The sequence below is a fragment of the Diabrotica undecimpunctata genome, chromosome 10, assembly GCF_040954645.1.
Source record: "Diabrotica undecimpunctata isolate CICGRU chromosome 10, icDiaUnde3, whole genome shotgun sequence".
In the NCBI taxonomy this organism is placed as follows: Eukaryota; Metazoa; Arthropoda; class Insecta; order Coleoptera; family Chrysomelidae; genus Diabrotica; species Diabrotica undecimpunctata.
This window is the reverse complement of record NC_092812.1, coordinates 67,450,786-67,468,746: the sequence shown is the minus strand read 5'-3', so window position 1 is coordinate 67,468,746 and position 17,961 is coordinate 67,450,786. Positions and strand designations below refer to the sequence as shown.

The following is a 17,961-nucleotide window of genomic DNA, read 5'->3' as shown; positions in this document are numbered from 1 at the left end:
TGGTTAAATAAACTGATATAAATTATCGTGCTTTTTAATAAATTAAAATAAGAACCTTTTAATAAATAAATAATAGATAAAATAGAATTATTAGAAATACTACATTATCATTGCGCCAAGACTCAGAAATCAATTGTTTCTGGGTTACAGAGGTTCGAAGTGTCGGTTTTTAGTCGTTTTGAATAATATAGGTACAGGGTGTTTAAAAAAAAAGGTAAAACTGTCTCGTGGATAGGTCAAAAACTGGTAAAAAAACTAAAGGGCGTTGAAGAAAAAAATTTACATATTTTTTACGATTTTGTCGAATCTACTGGCAACATTGTAATGAAATATTATACTAATATGTTTTGGAAGCTGATACATCCCATCTTAGACAGTGAAAGAGAGGGGACGCGTAATCGTATAGAATTGACTGAAACCTAAACCGGTACCAGAAAGGTTGCCAGGTCATATTTAATTTCTTCAGTAGATTGAGAATAATGGATATATATCAATAAATAGATTTTTTTTTAAATGTATAATTGAACACTGATATAATGATCAGTTTTTGAATATGATTTTATCATTAATTATTTTTTAGTAGATCGATATAGTAAATCTGTAAATTCTGTAAATCAGTAAATGGAAGTTGAAATCAGTAGATCTACTGAAAAATCAGTAGACCTGATAACCCTGCGAGAGGTAGTAATGGACAACGTACAGGCACCAAAACATGGCGGTCACATCGAAACTGGACTCACTTTATCAAGGTTTATTAAATGACCATTACCTGAGGAGCGCCTATTAGGAGTACAATATTCCATAATCTACGCATGTCCTCAAAATGTCAAATAATCTATTCGCGCGAATTCATCAGATTTATTTGTAAATATAACCTATTATTGTAAAGTAAGTAACGTGTAACGTTGACGACGATTAAAATATTTCTTGTTCTTATCTTGTACTTGGCATCTAACCATATAAAATGACAGTATTTTGTTTTGAGTGCGGGAAAACTTTTTCCTTTCAATACAATGTGAATAAATATTCCAGAACTGTACCTAATAAGGAACCTACGAATATTGGATATATGTGTGATAGAAAGTATTCTTGTGTTGATTGTAATGTTAACTTTAAATTTAATGATGACTTGATAAATAAATATACCCATCTTCAGTCTTTTTTATTATTATTAAGGTATCATCAATAAAATAATGGGTATTCAGATATATTTGTTTTGCTTAGTATTTTTATTTGCATTCTACAATGTCTTGTTGTAAAAGGCCAGAGGGAAGAAGGTCTGTAGCGCGGCCTAGAAAAAGGTGGAATGATGCACTCAAAGAAGATCTAGAGAAAATGGGAGTGCGACAATGGGAATTACTGGCACATGACCGAAAAACATGGAAGGCAAAAGTAAACGCGGCAAAGACTCACGAAGAGTTGTAGCGCCATTGATGATTATGAATGTTTTTTTTTGTATAAATTAAAAAATTTTTTAGGATATAAACTTCTACACAAGATGGGATATACAAACACCTTAAAAGAGTTGATCTTCTTACGAATAAGGACATTAACAATATTAAGATGTCTTATAAAGTTAATATGAAAGACGACGACTTCCATCATGATTATGCAACCGGTGTGGATATTGGGGGTGCAGAATGCAAAAAAAATGAAAATAATCTAGTTATATTTTATAAGCCTTAAGGACAAAAATGTATAGGTTTTGAAAATGATGATTTTTGTTTAATAATTATGAACGATGTTCAGAGAAAACCTTTATTCGATTTTGGAAATACTTTAGTAACGATAGATGGTACTCATGGCTTAAATAGTTATGATTTTGGACTCACAACTTTGCTTGTCTTGGATGAGAATAAAAGAGGATTTCCTGTAGCCCTTATGTTTTCAAATAAAAAAAAACACAGCTATTTATGTCACATTTTTTTGTAAATAAAAAAATAACAGGTAAAATTACTTCTAAGGTTTTCATGTCAGATATAACTGAGACTTATTATAATGCCTGGTGCTTTGTTAAGGGATCCGTAGAAAAAAGACTCTTGTGGTCATGGCACGTAGACAGAGCATGACAGTCAAATTTATTAAAAATAATAAATAAAGAGAAAAGAAAATAAATAAAGAGAAAAATACATCCAAACACATTACTTACCCATTACTAAGCAATGGACATATTGCCACCGAATTGGTTGTGTAAATACAAATATCCGCTTGGAAAGCTTTCGTAAAACAATTGAATATCATTATTTAGAAGGAAAAAAAAATAAAAAGATTAGACAAAACTATTAACCAATAAATGCTCTTTATACGTGATAAAACTGTTGAGAGAATAATTTATTTAAAGAAAGGTAAAAATCTATCTAAACCAGAAGAAAATGACAATATACCAGAAATAGAAACAGACGTTTCAGAATTATCATCACAATTGGGTACCACTAACAATAGCAGTGAAAATATTAAAGAAAAAATTACAAACAACTGCCTACAAATCATGGAAAGAATTAAAAAAGATAAGTTAAGGCAAGAACAACTATTTTAGAGTTAATGTTGAACCACTCTAATACAGTGATTCATTTAGCCTCTGAAAATCCAATCAAAATAAATTTTTGAAACAAGTAAAGATAGTTTAAATAAACCTGCTAATAAAAAAAATATTAAACATAACTCATTCTTTTCAACAAAAAAAAAGTGTCTCAAAAAGAATTTATATTCAAAGGCTTCTACAAGCGAAAATGTTATTATAAATGAATTTGTATATAATTAATTAATTATTTGAAAGGATTGTAAATATGATCATGAATATATTTAATTTCATAATCCAGTGTAGCATTCAATTACTATAACATAACCTAATACCAAATAAAATAAAATGTTATTATGATATATTTTATATCAAACCAGCTATTTTTTAACGGATCATAAATTCAAAGTTTACAAAATTAATGAAATTATTACGCATGCGTAATGAATGGAATATTGTATGCCAGTTATGCGCTCCTCATTACCTGTCCTCTCTCTTTCCTTGTCTATGCATCCCATGAACACATTTTTATATCTGGCTCTCATAGAGGGCGTTAGTTACAAAGTTCGTACCAAGTATTATTCAACATAACTTTTTTAAGGGTAGAATTAGTAATCAAAACTCCAAGTGAACTTAAATATCATGAAATTTTACACTAAAAAGATACTCTTGGTAAAATTCGATACTGTGTACCGTTTTCGGAATATTTTGATTTGAAAAGTATGAAGTAATAACCGATGCTGGTATAAAATAATGATAAAGTTATTAATTAAAAAAAATCACAAGAAGAAAATTAAAATAAAGACTTAGAACATAAAATAAAATTTAATTAGAGTAAGTGTTCAAATATAATAATCTTACGAGTAGAAGTAGATATGGCTCTCAACCAACTAAGAAACAGAAAATCACTAGGGATCAATGGCATACCAGCGAAAACTCTAAAAGATATGTGAAACATAATATGGGTCAGAGGTGAATGGCCTGATGAGTGGTGCGAATCAACCTTTATCCCTATCCATAAAAAAGGATCACTAACCGTATGCAGCAATTACAGAACTGAACGGCTAAAGAACTTTCTACTCCCAGAGATAGCCCAAAAACAATGCGGATTCGTACCATGAAAAGGAACTCGGGAGCAGATACTGAACGCCAGACAGATAATAGAAAAAGCGAGAGAACACCACAAACCAGTGGTGCTCTGTTTCATAGATTACACAAAGGCTTTCGATTCAGTAAAACAGGATCCCTTTTGGAGTATAATGAAAAATATGGGAGTACCTAACCACCTAGTAAACCTAATAAGAAATCTGTATGATAAAAACTTGGTTTTATCATACAGTTTAGTCAGATTAGCCAGATTTACCCAGATTTAGCCAAAGGTAAAACACACGGAATATATTCAGATGCGTTCAAAACAAAGAAAGGAACTAGACAGGGCTACGCACTATCACAATTATTATACAACATATATTCTAAATACATAATGAGAAAAGTACTAGATGAATGGGATGGAAGAATCACTATAGGAGGCAAAAAATTCAGCAACCTGCGATACGCAGATGACACACTTATACTAGCAGCGAATGAAGTCGAAATGATTACCATCACTGAACGGCTAAGCCAGCTAAGCAAAGAATTCGGACTTCAGATCAACACCGGAAAAACAAAAATAATGATCGTAGACAGAGCAAATAATAATCTTCCTCACATACACCAAGTGGCGAATTTCGAAGTGATAGACAGATCTATATACCTATAAAATCAAGCGTAGACTAGCAATGACCTGAACTGCAACAGCTAAGCTGATTAAAATATGGAAAGACCGAACAAGGAATACTCTGCTCAGGTTGGTCAATGCCCTTATTTTTCCCATTGCCAGATGCTACATACGCAGCTGAAACATTGACTCTCAAAAAAATCGAGAGGAATAAGATCGAAGGCTTCGAAATGTGAGTCTATAGAAGAATTCTATGCGAGTCCTGGACAGAACATAGAACCAACCTGTCAATTCTGGAAGAGCTGCATATAAAAGACAGGCTATTAAAAAAAGTAAACCGAGCATACCTAATTTACTTTGGCCACATAGCTAGAAGAACGGGGACCATAGAACTATTGGTAGTAGAAGAAAAGGTAGAAGGCCGAAGACCAAGAAGAAGGTCTCCAAAATAATGAGCAGATCAAATGAAGACTCTGGTGTAAAAATCCCTACATGAAGCCGTCTATATGGCACAGGATCGCAGCCAATGGAGGCAGCAATAATATTTAGAGTGTCACCACGCTCTGACAAGGTTTCAAGGATTAAGGAGGAGGAAGTGTTCAAAATGTCCTCCGTTTTCACGAATAAACAAGTTTAATTCTCAATGGGAAAGTATACATGGCCAGGAACATGGAAAAATGTATATTCGACGGATCTGTGCTAATAGGGCTGAAATACTGTAGAAAACAAGCAGGGATCAGCTCAAAGTCATACCAGGCTTCAGTACTAGACATACGCCAGTTAGAGATACCTACAAACAATAAGGCTGATTCATGGAGACAAGTTGTAGACTCTATAGCAAAGAACCTGAAACAGTCAACCATGTCTTGCATGACAACGAGGCATTACATTGCAAGCGACATACACTTCTTAGATACTACCAAGTGACTCCCAAACCATAGTACTTCTAACCCTCGTCTATGTTCCAATAGTTTTAACTCACCCTGTATATAATCGTAATAAATTAAAATTTAAGTAACAAAACTGTGAAACATAATGCTTACCTTACTGTTATTATAACTAACATATATGTGCGTACAGTGATAGGCGTCACTTGTACAACCTTCTCTACAAGAACTCCACGAACAATTCGCAAGCCCGGCCAGTTCTTCTATCCTAGTAGTCACACAAGTCACTGGTTCAGTTACGAAGTTGGAGGCCAATGTGGATATTGCTGGATCTACGTATAAAGGTACCAAAAATAACAAAGATGATCCAGCAGACATCGCCATTACAGCTAACACGCTTGTGGAATAAAATATAGCTTGTTCTCGACATGATCGTCCAGTTGGTATTTTACTTTTTTTGGCAGCTGCTAGTTCCTATAAAAAAACATTGACAAAATAATAAGAATGGCTAATCATCTAGTAAATCCTGGAGCTATCTAATAAAGCTTTTAGGTAAAATTATATATTATTAAACAGCTCTGCTAATAAATCCTACTCCGATGGCTTAATGCCACGTAACAACTGGATACATTGCATTCAACTGATTATCATTACGCAATTAGCGAGAGAGTGTGAAAGGCGAGTTTCAGATTGAAAATCTGCTAGCTACATATTGGTAATCTATTCTGATGAAATTACAACTACTCAGAAGCAAAAAGACTGGGCGGATCAAAAACACGACCAACAAAGAAATAAGAAATAAATGACGAACTGAAAAATCTTAAGATAGGTATACCTTACTGTCATAACCGAAACAAAAAAGAAATTTCAGGGAACTAGAAATTGTAATTAGAAGAAGGTGTAATTATATTATAATATACAAGAAGTGAACACCTAGAATCAAATGGCGCCCCTCTTCATAATCGACGATTACAGACAAGTAAGCGCGAGCACGACTGTGTAGAGGCATACTCGGCTATAGATGTCTTGACATTGCAGGAAATGCGATGGATTTGAATTGGTATCCTTGAAAAAAGAATACACGGTGTGTATTATAGCTGCAATGAAAGTCAACATACAGATGGAATACAGTTCATTATAAACAAGAGTACTAAACAGTTATTATTTATTTTAAAGCTTACAGTTTGAGTAGAACTGTCAAAATAGTTATTGAGAGAACTGTCAATCATTTAAGCTCCGAATAAAAAGTGTTGGTTTATGTTAAATATTAAAAACAGGTTTGTTACTAAAAGTGAAATTAAAGTGTTTTTCTAACTAGAGAGAAGAAAAATTGTAAGTACAGTTTTTATCCAATCTCTATAAAACCATTTGAAACGTCACATTGACCTAAACAAACGATCCATTTTTGTTTTTTGCCGATAAGTCAAACTAATTGTCGAAAATCACTCGAAAACTACCAGAAGAAGAAAATAAAAATTAAAAATGGATAGCAAATTAGAAACTAACACAGCAGTCACCAAACAATTACCAACATCTTCAGTATCAACCTCATCTACAACATCTCCAATATTAACCTACTTCAATGCCATAAGCAACTTCAATTTACCATCTAAAGAACAAGCAAATATTGTATCATCAGTACCAGATATAAAAATATACAAATATACAACAGCAATAGGAATTTTAGTAAAATAAAAAAATATCATCTTAGTGCAACACAATCGTAGAAAATTTACTGTAGAGTCACAAATCCGTTTCAATACAAGGAAATAATATAGAGATTAGAAGATTAATTCATTAGTCGGTGGACAAAAGCAAATAAGTCAAAAATTTGCTTTTTATAGGAAAAAAAATCTTCTTTTTCATTTCATGAACTGTAAAGTTTTTGCTGCTAGAGCGGACCAACTGCATCCAGCCGATGGAAAATCTCTAGTTCAGTCTTTTTCTTTTTTTTTTTTTTAATAATGCCATGATCCGTATCTACCTCTAGATGGCTGTGTCCACTGTGGTTTAATTTTAATATTATTATAGTAGTTTTTATTAAATAAAATTGAAATTTTCCATGGATGAAGAAAACTTAGTGAGAGTGGGCGATGCCAATGAAGGATCTCGTAAAAATAAAAAGACTGTGGATAAAAAAACTAGAGCCAAGCTTAAGCGATACAGTACTCCAGTGGGATGTCGTGTATTTGTTCCATGTAAACACATGAACAAAGGTATGAAATGTGCATTAGTTAGGCCTATAGATGCTATTTTTGTTCGAAATATCCTCTACAAAATACCTGACAAAAACACGCAAGATAACACCATTGCCAGTTGGATAAATCAACGTAACATAAAGCGGCGAAGGCCTAGGCCTACCTCTGAAAAATCAAAGGCTAAAAGTTTTAGTGTACAATATTCTATACTTTCATCAACCGGTAAAGTTATGCCTGTGTGTAGGAAACTTTTCATGCATATTACCATGGTGAAGGGAACAAGATTGACTAATATTTCTAAAAAGGTGAAAGAGGGAAAGGCTGTTAAGGACCAGAGGGGTGGCGATAGGAAGAGTCACAAATCTGCTGCGAACAAGGAATCAGTCCGCCTTTTTTTGAGAAATTTAAGAGACAAAGAAAGCCACTATAATCGAAAAAAATCGAAAAGGATTTATCTTGGTGCAGACTTAAACATTAAGAAGTTGTGGCTAATATACAATGATTCTGTACTTGATAATCTTAAAGTTAAGAAATCTATGTTTAGGAGAGTTTCAATGAATTAAATATCGGATTTTCATCACCAGCTTCTGACGTTTGCAGTACATGCAATAAAATAGATGTTCAGCTGAAAATTGAGAAGGCTAAAGCTGTGAAAGACTTGGTAGTGGTCAACCAATTTATGATGGAGAAAAGAATATACAGATTAAGAGCTAATGCTTTTTATGGGCTCTTAAAGGAAAACAAAGGAAATGAGGTTACTTTCTGTTTTGATCTCCAGCAAATTCAAGCACTTCCCAAAACTCCTATTCAAGACGCGTTCTACAAAAGACAATTAAGTTTTTACTCTTTTTGCATTGTAGCATCAAACGCACAAAACCCCATATTTTACGTATGGACTGAAGAACTTGCAGGAAGGAGTGCGACCGAAGTTTCATCTGCACTTATAAATTTCTTGAACTCCGCTAATTTTTCAAATGTAACAAGACTGAATCTGTTCTGTAATGGGTGTGCCGGTCAAAACAAAAACAATGCCGTTGTTCACACATTAGTGTATTACTTAGGATCAGTGCAAAATGCTTTAGAGGAGATTGTTCTAACATACCCTGTTCGCGGGCATAGCTTCCTCCCCGCTGATCGGGTGTTAGGAAGGGTTGAAAAGTTACTCAGGAAGCAGCCTACCATTCCAACAAAGGAAGAGTACTACAATGTATATAGTTCTGTTGGAGAAGTACGAAAACTTGGAGAGGATTGGGGATTGATTGATGCTAAAAGTTTGGCTACACGATTTAAAAACATTGAAATGATATCTGAAAAGAAGAGGATTTTTGTGAGGAAAGAGAAAGCTGTCAACCGCAATGGACAAGAACTTACTGTTATCAAAGTGAAATCGGCACCGAATTTTAGGTTTGAAAATGATTTTGAAACCTACAACAAGCCTCAAAAAAAAGGCAGGCATTCTGCAAGGTCGTTCTCAACTCCTGTAGAGTCACTTCCACTGAGCAATATAGTGAAAGCAGCTAAGAAGAAGGACGTGGAGACGTTACTTGTGAAAATATATGGTGATGACTGGCAGAAACATGACTTTTTATCTTGGTATAAGACCATAATAGTGGAAGTCCAGGACGACGAAATTGATGCTGACGAAGTGGACGAATCCTGTGATTGTCTAGAACCTGACATTGGACTACACATTTAAACATTTATATTTTGTGGAAAGTGTCGTTGGTAAATGTTAGCCATTTTTCAAGATATTTTTTGTAACAATACAATAGATATTTTAAGTAGTCTAAGAGTTTTTTACCAACCCCTTCTATCAACGTCCATGAAGTCCAATCAAATAAGAACATGTCCTTTTTTTAAAATGTATTTACAGGTTTATTTATACCTTCAGATTTGAAATATTTACTAAGAGTCAGTTAATTTCAATAAATAAAATGATATATGCTAATTTCTCCGATTTTTCATGTAAGGTTATTTACTAATACGTTTTTTGCGATTTCCCTAAAACTTCTTAAGGTGGACATGATTGATTTTGATTGACACCTCCTCATGTGTCAGAATAATAAATATGCTCTACTTGGGAAAGTACAATAGTCTTGAGATGGCGATATAAGCAGGAAGCAATGTGTTTAGCCCCCTAATGGCTATTGATTCATACCACATGTAGCATATCGCATGACCGGTTGCATTGTCGTGGACCGTTAGATTGTATGTACACAGCTGACGCTTATAAAAAATTACAGATGATTTTAAATCGGGAGTCGGTAGGCATTGCTGCAAATCAAAAATATATGTTTTGATCAGACTGTTAGTTTTGGATATATGGGTGTCTTTTCTTTTCTCTTAATATGCAGTGTCAGCGGCATTTTGTGCTCTTCGTGTTCTTGAGTGATGCTGATTTTTTCTGTCTCATCTATACAAAGTTTCAATCTCAATGTGAATTTATCACAACTCAAACAAGTATCCACCTGAGGTTTCTTAAATGATAAATTAAAGTTTTTAAGCTTTTGTGCGCATATTCTCATTGAAACCGGAGATGAATACGTTTGTTATACAGTTGACGCATTTTTTATAGTATGAGGTGTGATGGAAGAGTTTTTTTGTCTACTATAATGCGACTCATAATGTGGGAAAGACAGAATGTGCTGTTTTATTTCTTCAAATTTTTCAGTGGGCAGTTTATGTTTTTTGAGATGTGTTTACCTCTTCTGTCTTCTGTAGAGGTTCTAGCAATACTTGCTTTCTTCTTTAATGCTACAGTTATAATAAAATTTGGGCTTTCATTCAAAGTGCGGAGTAAGCAACCTTTGCAAATCGGTTTTTGCTGGCCATGTATTATCAAATGGTACTTATAGGTACACATCCCATTTTTGTTTGAATTTAAGTCAGTTTAGAATGATATCTATACATTCCTAAAATGTTTATGTAGATCCAGCTTATCTGGAGCTTATCTGGACGGCCATCGCTTTCTATTAATGAAACTTTTACGCAACTTCACACAATTCAGCCACACAGTTCAGTCCCAATTAAGCTTGAAAAATGGAAAAATCTGCGAACTCTTTTTAAACATATACCTCCAGTGTTCCATACATTTTATACGAATATGAAACACGAGAATGCGACGGCAAAATTAAAAATAAAAAAAGGTTCACACATCAGAAGAAGCAATCGAGCTGGGACCGAGTGCAGTTGATCCAGTTACAGAAGAAAATTAAAAAGAAGACGATTAGTTTTGACTACGAATAATTTTTGGTTTTTGAAAATTTAGTTGTAGGTACATATATATTTCTATTGTATCTTAATGTTACTTCCAAAAATGTTCTGTTTATTAATAAAAATGTTTTGAAACTTGCTTAAACCACATGAAAAAACGTGTTGGTTATGGTTAACGGTTAAATTAAGTATGTGGCAATACTTAAAAACAACAGTCTGCACTAAACATAACAAGAATGTAATTAAGTGCATACATTTCGAAGTACAAAGAAGCAGACAATGGCTAATAGAAAGTATGTAATCTATTCCTAAAAGCTTGTCAACAACCGATGTTATTCCAAGAAATATATGTAAAGTCTTTGTCAACATCTTTACAAGAGCATGCAAAAGCGAACAATTAATACATCACGAATTTTGTCAGTTATATTCATTTTAGGTCACATAGATCTAGATAATGTATAAAGAGTACCCCAGAGCTCAAACCTTGATATCCTGGGTATCGCGTTTTCTGTGGGAATAAGTCATCATTAATAATAAATTATTATATTTAGAACGTGTAAATTAAATATAAAACTTATGTAATGAAGTTAAAATATTGTAATTATAAATGAATATGCCATTTATTAAAAAAATTCTAAAATAATTGAAAATAACAAAGATCTCAAACATTTATAGATCTGTATTCCCAAACCAAATAAATAAAACAATCCTTTACATTTCTTGACCCAGGGGACAGCCCATATTCACCTAATTTTCATGCTCATATATCTGTCAAATATATCTAGTGGCAGCTATCCAAAAGTGAACATATTGAAACGAGATTTTACCTTAATTTTTTGTCTACGAAGCTCCTCTTGCTGGTCTAGGAGCAGTTCCGAACTACTGCTCCTCATTTTAAAATTCAAACTATGACATCTGATTCGAACAATTTGAAAATGCTTTCAGTTTATCACAATATTATTGTCATCAAAAATCGAAGTACCCCAACGCAAGCTCACAACATTCTTTCATTCAAGCTTTTATTTTGCTGGCCGAAGTGCGCTTGTGCCAGGCAAGCGGATAGCCGGGAATATTAGGGCGCGGGGTGTGACAGCCCTTTCTAATTCAAAGTAGACGCAGACGCAAATTACGGCTCCTGATGATTATAGCTCAATAAATGTTGTATAGACTCGCTCAAAATCTGTAAGTGACGATTCGGAAAATTTTGCAACACATTTATACAGGGTTAAATTTTTTTAATGTATTAGGTACTAGTTAAATTTGATTGCGATAAATGTAATCCTACTCAGAAAGTCTTCTAGGTTTCGGAAACATGCCAGGATTTAACAGCGTAAAATGTTTGATTTTCGTTCCTTATTTATGACATCCTTAATACCGATGTTAAATATTTATGGGAGTAAAACTACGAAAATTGTATTTACAACAGTATCCATCCAATTGTTAGTTACCGGCCGGTATTATTGGGCTGTCTCTTCTCTGTATTTATAACTATAACAAATGTTATACAGTATGATGCAAATGTATGGAATAAATTCAATATTTCCGAAACAGACGAGTTTTAAAAAAAATCTTAAAACACGTCAATTTTAATTTTTGAATGGCCATCAACTACTATATATATGTTGGACATTACGTCATCAGTGTCGGCGTAATGACGTAATCGACGATTTTTTTAAATACAAACCGAGGTCACTGAACTAAAATACACTATGGAACGCCACTGGGAATAAAACAAAATAGTGTTTTATGCTGGTTCCGAAAAAAATACATATAACAAACAATGCTACCTTATAATCTGAAAAATTAATTATTGTAGTAAGTATTCTAAGTTATTTTTTAAAAATATTTAAATCAATATTGTCATTGACTCGTCTTTATTTGTCAATGATCTGTGAATCTGTCAAACAACAGACGTCAAATTTTTACTCTTCGAGTTTTTTTTCGACATTAATAACAGCATTTACAAAAATTAAACTAACAGAATCAAAACGAATCGAGATTTTAATCATGATTGGTTATGGAGATAGAGTGAGGACTCAAGGAGAAGTTCGTAATTTATTTAATGCTAAATACCCCAATCGCGAACCAATTACTCAATCAACAGTAAGTAAAATTGAAAAAAAAAAATTAGACAAACGGGCCATGTTAAAGATCTTTCCAGAACTGTTAGAAAATCAATATCCGAAGCCAAGAAACTGGACGTTGTACTGGCGTTTCAAGAAAATCGCCATACCAGTTCTAGGCAGGTTGCACTAGATAATAATTTCCACCAATCAACTGTTTTAAGAGTGCTAAAAAAGGAGGAGTGGCATCCATACGAAGTACATCTGGCCTTGGAGCTATTAGAAGATGACTTCGATAGAAGAATCGAATTCTGCGAAACCATTATAGAAAAATATAATAGAGACAAGGGTTTCATACAAAACAAAAGGTACTTTTTTCTGATGAAACGTCTTTTATGCTGAACGGTCACGTAAATCGCCAGATATATCGATACTGGGCAAGTGAAAATCTACATTGGATGGAAGAGTATAGGACACAATATCCCGAGAAGGTGAATGTTAGGGCCGGCATTATAAACAATCAAATTGTAGGGACCTATTTTTTTTGAGGAAAACCTAACTGCTTCTCGTTATCTACAATTTTCTCAGGATTATCTGTTGTCACAGCTAAATCCGCCATTTCCAAATAGAAATGATATGTGGTACCAACATGTTGGAGCTCCCCCACACTACGGCGTTGAGGTACGAAATTACCTTAATAACGTTTCCCCAGGCAGGTGCATAGGTAGAAGGGGGCCCATCGAATGGCAAGGTCTCCAGATTTGACTCCGTTAGATTTTTTTGTGGGGATATTTAAAGAGCAGAGTGTATCAAAATCGACCGAATAACGTGGAAGAGTTGAAGGAGCGCATCAGAACGAAAATTGCATAGATAACACCTGAAGTCATCGAAAATGTTAGGAAAGAATTTATTGCCCATTTTTCACATTGTATTATTGCTGAAGGTCGTCAATTTGAACATGTCGTCGATTATGTCATTACGCCGACACTGATGACGTAATGTCCAACACATATATAGCAGTTGATGGCTATTCAAAAATTAAAATTTACGTGTTTTAAGATTTTTTTTAAACGTTGTCTGTTTCTGAAATAATGAATTTATTCCATACATTTGCATCATACTGTATATATTCAGTGGTCCCTAAAGTAACGCATAAATTCATTATTAGCTAAATAAACAATATTATTACAAATTCCCGAAACAGGTCGATTTTGATTTTAATTTATTATTTTTTCAAATTATAATGTAATATACAGGGTGAACCACCTTCGTAAGATGACGTCATCACCATTTTTTTTTAAATGAACCTTCTTTTTTCAATTTATATTATTTCCTTTGCTAAGCTGATTCCAAAAATGTATAAAACCGTGCTTCAAATTGGTACAGGGTGGCAAAATTGCAAAAATTCCAACTTACCTACAAAATAATAAATTAAGGATAAACGTAATATCTCCAACAAAAAGCAACAGTGCGATTAGAAAATGAATTGTACGAGATCTTCACAGTCGAAAAAGGAGTTAGACAGGGTTGTATATTGTCACCGGCATTATTTAACATATACCCTGAAAACATCTTCAGAGAGGCCTTGGACGAATACCAAAATGGAATTGCTGTAAATGGCCAACTTATAAACAATATTAGATATGCAGATGATACAGTGTTGCTGGCAGCTAGTGCGCAAGGGCTCCAAAAGATGATGGATAACGTTATAGAAACATGTAACAAATACGGCCTAAAACTAAATGGCAAGAAAACAAAAATAATGATCATTAGTAAGAACACTAACATAAACGCCCAAATTACAATAGGCGATACACTGTTAGAAAGAGTGGAAGAAATATGCTATTTGGGTTGCAATATTAAGGATATTTGGGATCACAGCTACGAAATAAAAACTCAGAAGCCAGAAGCTCTTTTAATAGTCTTAGGAAGATTTTCTGCAACTTATCTTTAAGTATCAATATAAGCAAAAGAATTCTTAGATGATGTTACGTCTTTAGTGTCCTCCTCTATAGAGTAGAAAGCTGGAGCCTTACAGAAGATGCCATAAAACGATTAGAGGCATTTGAAATGTGGTGCTACCGACGTATGTTGAGGGTCTCATATATACACCACACAAGTATCATAGAAACCCCGTGAAGAACAGAAAATTGGCTTACTTCGGCCACATAATGCGTAATAATAAATACCGAGTTCTACAGTTGATTCTACAAGGCAAGATTCTGCGTAAGAGAGGCCCTGGACGTAGACGTATATACTGGCTGGCCAATCTTAGGAAGTGGACTGGTCTAACATCAACTGACCTATTTCCGAGCTGCTGTGAATAGAATAAGATGGGTCATTGTGTCGCCAACATCTCTAGAAAATAGGCACATTTAGAAGAAGAAGATAAACGTAATAAACACATTAAATTACATATTTTTATACAACTACTTTACTATTATGAAATTACTGTGTAAATGTTGAAATTGTTCCGAATCAACATGAAAATCTGAAGATAGACAACCATATCTACAAATATGCCTCCACTTTTCCCTACCTATGCTCAATAATAAATGACAACATCAGTCAAGAAATACAAGCACGGATTCTTAACGGTAATAAGTGCTTTTATGCATAGAAAGACTTAATGAAAACTAAGTTACTAAATCGTGAGTCTAAGCTTAGAATCTACAAAACAGTAATTAGATCAGTGGTCACATATGGATGTGAAACGTGGACCTTCTCAACCACTGATGAAAGTCAAATGAGAATATTTAAACGCAAAATACTAAGGAAGATATTTGGACCAACCCAATGCAGCGATGGTTCGTAAAGAATTAAAATGAACCACGAGCTGGATGAACTAATGCAGAGCGCAGATATTGTTAGATTTGTAAAGTGACAAAGACTAAACTAGCTTGGTCACCTAGAACGAATGCCAGATAATCGAGCTGTAAATGTAGTCCAGAAATGGAAGCCCCAAGGAAACAAAACAAGAGGAAGGCCTCGTAAAAAATGGATAGACGACGTAGAGAGGGATCTTAAAACCATGAACATCAGGCAGTGGCGAAGGGAAGTATCCGACAGAGCAGAATGGAAGAACATTGTTAAGCAAGCCAAGACTCACAAAGGGTTGTAGCGTCATTAGAGGAAGAACAAGAAGAAGTTCAAATTGTTCTCCATTGATCGTAATACAATGACTGAACCGGTCATTACCTTTCGTCTTTCATTCTATAACATAGCGGGTGTTATGTTCTTTATTTCCTGTCTAATTCGGTCTTGGAGTTGACGGATATTATCAGGTCTATTTGTGTAGACTTTAAATTTTAAATAACCCCATAAAAAAATCTAATGGGTTCAAATCAGGTGATCTAGTGGGCCATTCCACTGATTCCCTTCTTCCTATCCACCATTTTCGAAAAGTTATGTTTAAAAATTCGTGCACAGTTACTGCGAAATGTGAAGGTGCACCATCTTGTTGAAACCAGATTTTGCGGTCTACATTAGTGGGTATTTGAATATCAGGAAAAAGCTGGATCAGAGCAGGAATTAATGTATTTTGTAGCAAATCCAGATATAATGCTCCTGTTAAATTTTCATCAAAAAAATATGGACCAATAATTGTATTTCTTACGATACCAGCCCATACGTTCGTTTTTTGTGGTTTTTGCGTATGGGACACTTGCATCCAGTGTGGATTTTCACCAGACCAATACCGGGTGTTTTGTCAGTTAACATGACCATTTTTGGTACTGAAGGCTTTCCAACACCAAAATCCATAAATAATTTTCTCACACTATACAGTCTGGATTTTCTACTACGGCCAAAATTATGTCTTGGCTAACTATGTTATATATTTATCTACTACTCCAAAACTATGTTATATATTTATTAATTTTTGGTCTACCATGCTTTGCTGCATCCCTTACATGGCCTAATTCTTTGTATTTTCGCTCTACTTTGCTTACCGTAGATTGTGAAATAGGTTCACGATCTGGGTGCCTTTCATGAGAAAATCGTCATACTTCTTGTTGAAGTCCGCATCTTATCGCTAATAGCAATCATCATTAATATTTCAATTCTATCACTTTCGGTTAAATCCATTTTGTAAAAAAAGTTGCAAATAATAAATTGTTTGAATAGTTTTCACGTAAAAGTACCTTCTGTAAAGCGTAAACAATACAGATTTGTACATTATTAAAGTTATACTTCTATACGCGCGCTTCACGTTGGAAATTTGCACGGGAGTGAATCGGTGAAATCATTACATATGTAAGATAATGAGTACGAGAGAAACAGAAGATATATTTCCTCTCTTTCTCTCTCGAGAATAAAAATGTTTCTTTTGTATATATATATATATATATATATATATATATATATATATATATATTTAATATTATATTAACTTATATATATATATATATATATATATATATATATATATAAAATAAAGTTTTATTTTGAGGTTGCAGTCATTAATAGGGCAGGAAAGTAAAACTCTTTGTTCTTTATTCAAGCTTTCGCAAAATTTATTTGCTTCTTCAGGATATGCTAAAATATGGTATCAGTAAATACAACGAAATTAGAACTAAATAGCATTGTATAAAACTAGTAAAAAAACTTACAACATGAGGTTAATCCATTAAATTTTCAAATTTGCAAAACATTAAAACTTAACTTATTTTAAAAATTATACAGTTATGTAAGTACAATATTCCAATTTAATTTAATTTTGTAAAAATTCATTTTGACATTGATTGTTTGATTTATGTCAGAAAGACACTCGTTTCTGTTTATTATATTTTTTGTTGTTGATAACAATAATATAAATATATAATAATATATAAAAATATAATAAACAGAAACGAGTGTCTTTCTGACATAAATCAAACAATCAATGTCAAAATGAATTTTTACAAAATTAAATTAAATTGGAATATTGTACTTACATAACTGTATAATTTTTAAAATAAGTTAAGTTTTAATGTTTTGCAAATTTGAAAATTTAATGGATTAACCTCATGTTGTAAGTTTTTTTACTAGTTTTATACAATGCTATTTAGTTCTAATTTCGTTGTATTTACTGATACCATACTTTAGCATATCCTGAAGAAGCAAATAAATTTTGCGAAAGCTTGAATAAAGAACAAAGAGTTTTACTTTCCTGCCCTATTAATGACTGCAACCTCAAAATAAAACTTTATTTTACATAACGTGTCAGTCAATAATACCTAACTACTTTATATATATATATATATATATATATATATATATATATATATATATATATATATATATATATATATATATATATATATATATATAATATTATATATATAATATAATATATATATTAACATTATTATTTATGTGATATGTT

At 33.1% G+C, this 17,961-nt stretch overlaps 1 protein-coding gene across 3 annotated transcripts in view; it reads right to left on the bottom strand.

The window, feature by feature from the left end:
* Positions 1-17,961, bottom strand: part of Teh1 (tipE homolog 1 phospholipid transfer protein) — a 174,715-nt gene that overhangs the window by 140,439 nt on the left and 16,315 nt on the right. For 2 of the 3 annotated variants that reach the window (XM_072546488.1, XM_072546487.1), the window contains exons 1-2: positions 11,361-11,547; positions 5,279-5,596 (exon numbers count right to left, since the gene is read on the bottom strand). In XM_072546488.1, coding sequence (XP_072402589.1) covers positions 5,279-5,596; positions 11,361-11,426 — 384 coding nt within the window. In that variant the 5' untranslated portion in view covers positions 11,427-11,547. Of the gene's footprint in view, positions 1-5,278; positions 5,597-11,360; positions 11,548-17,961 lie in introns of those variants that run through there. The other variant, XM_072546489.1, reaches the window with a different exon arrangement.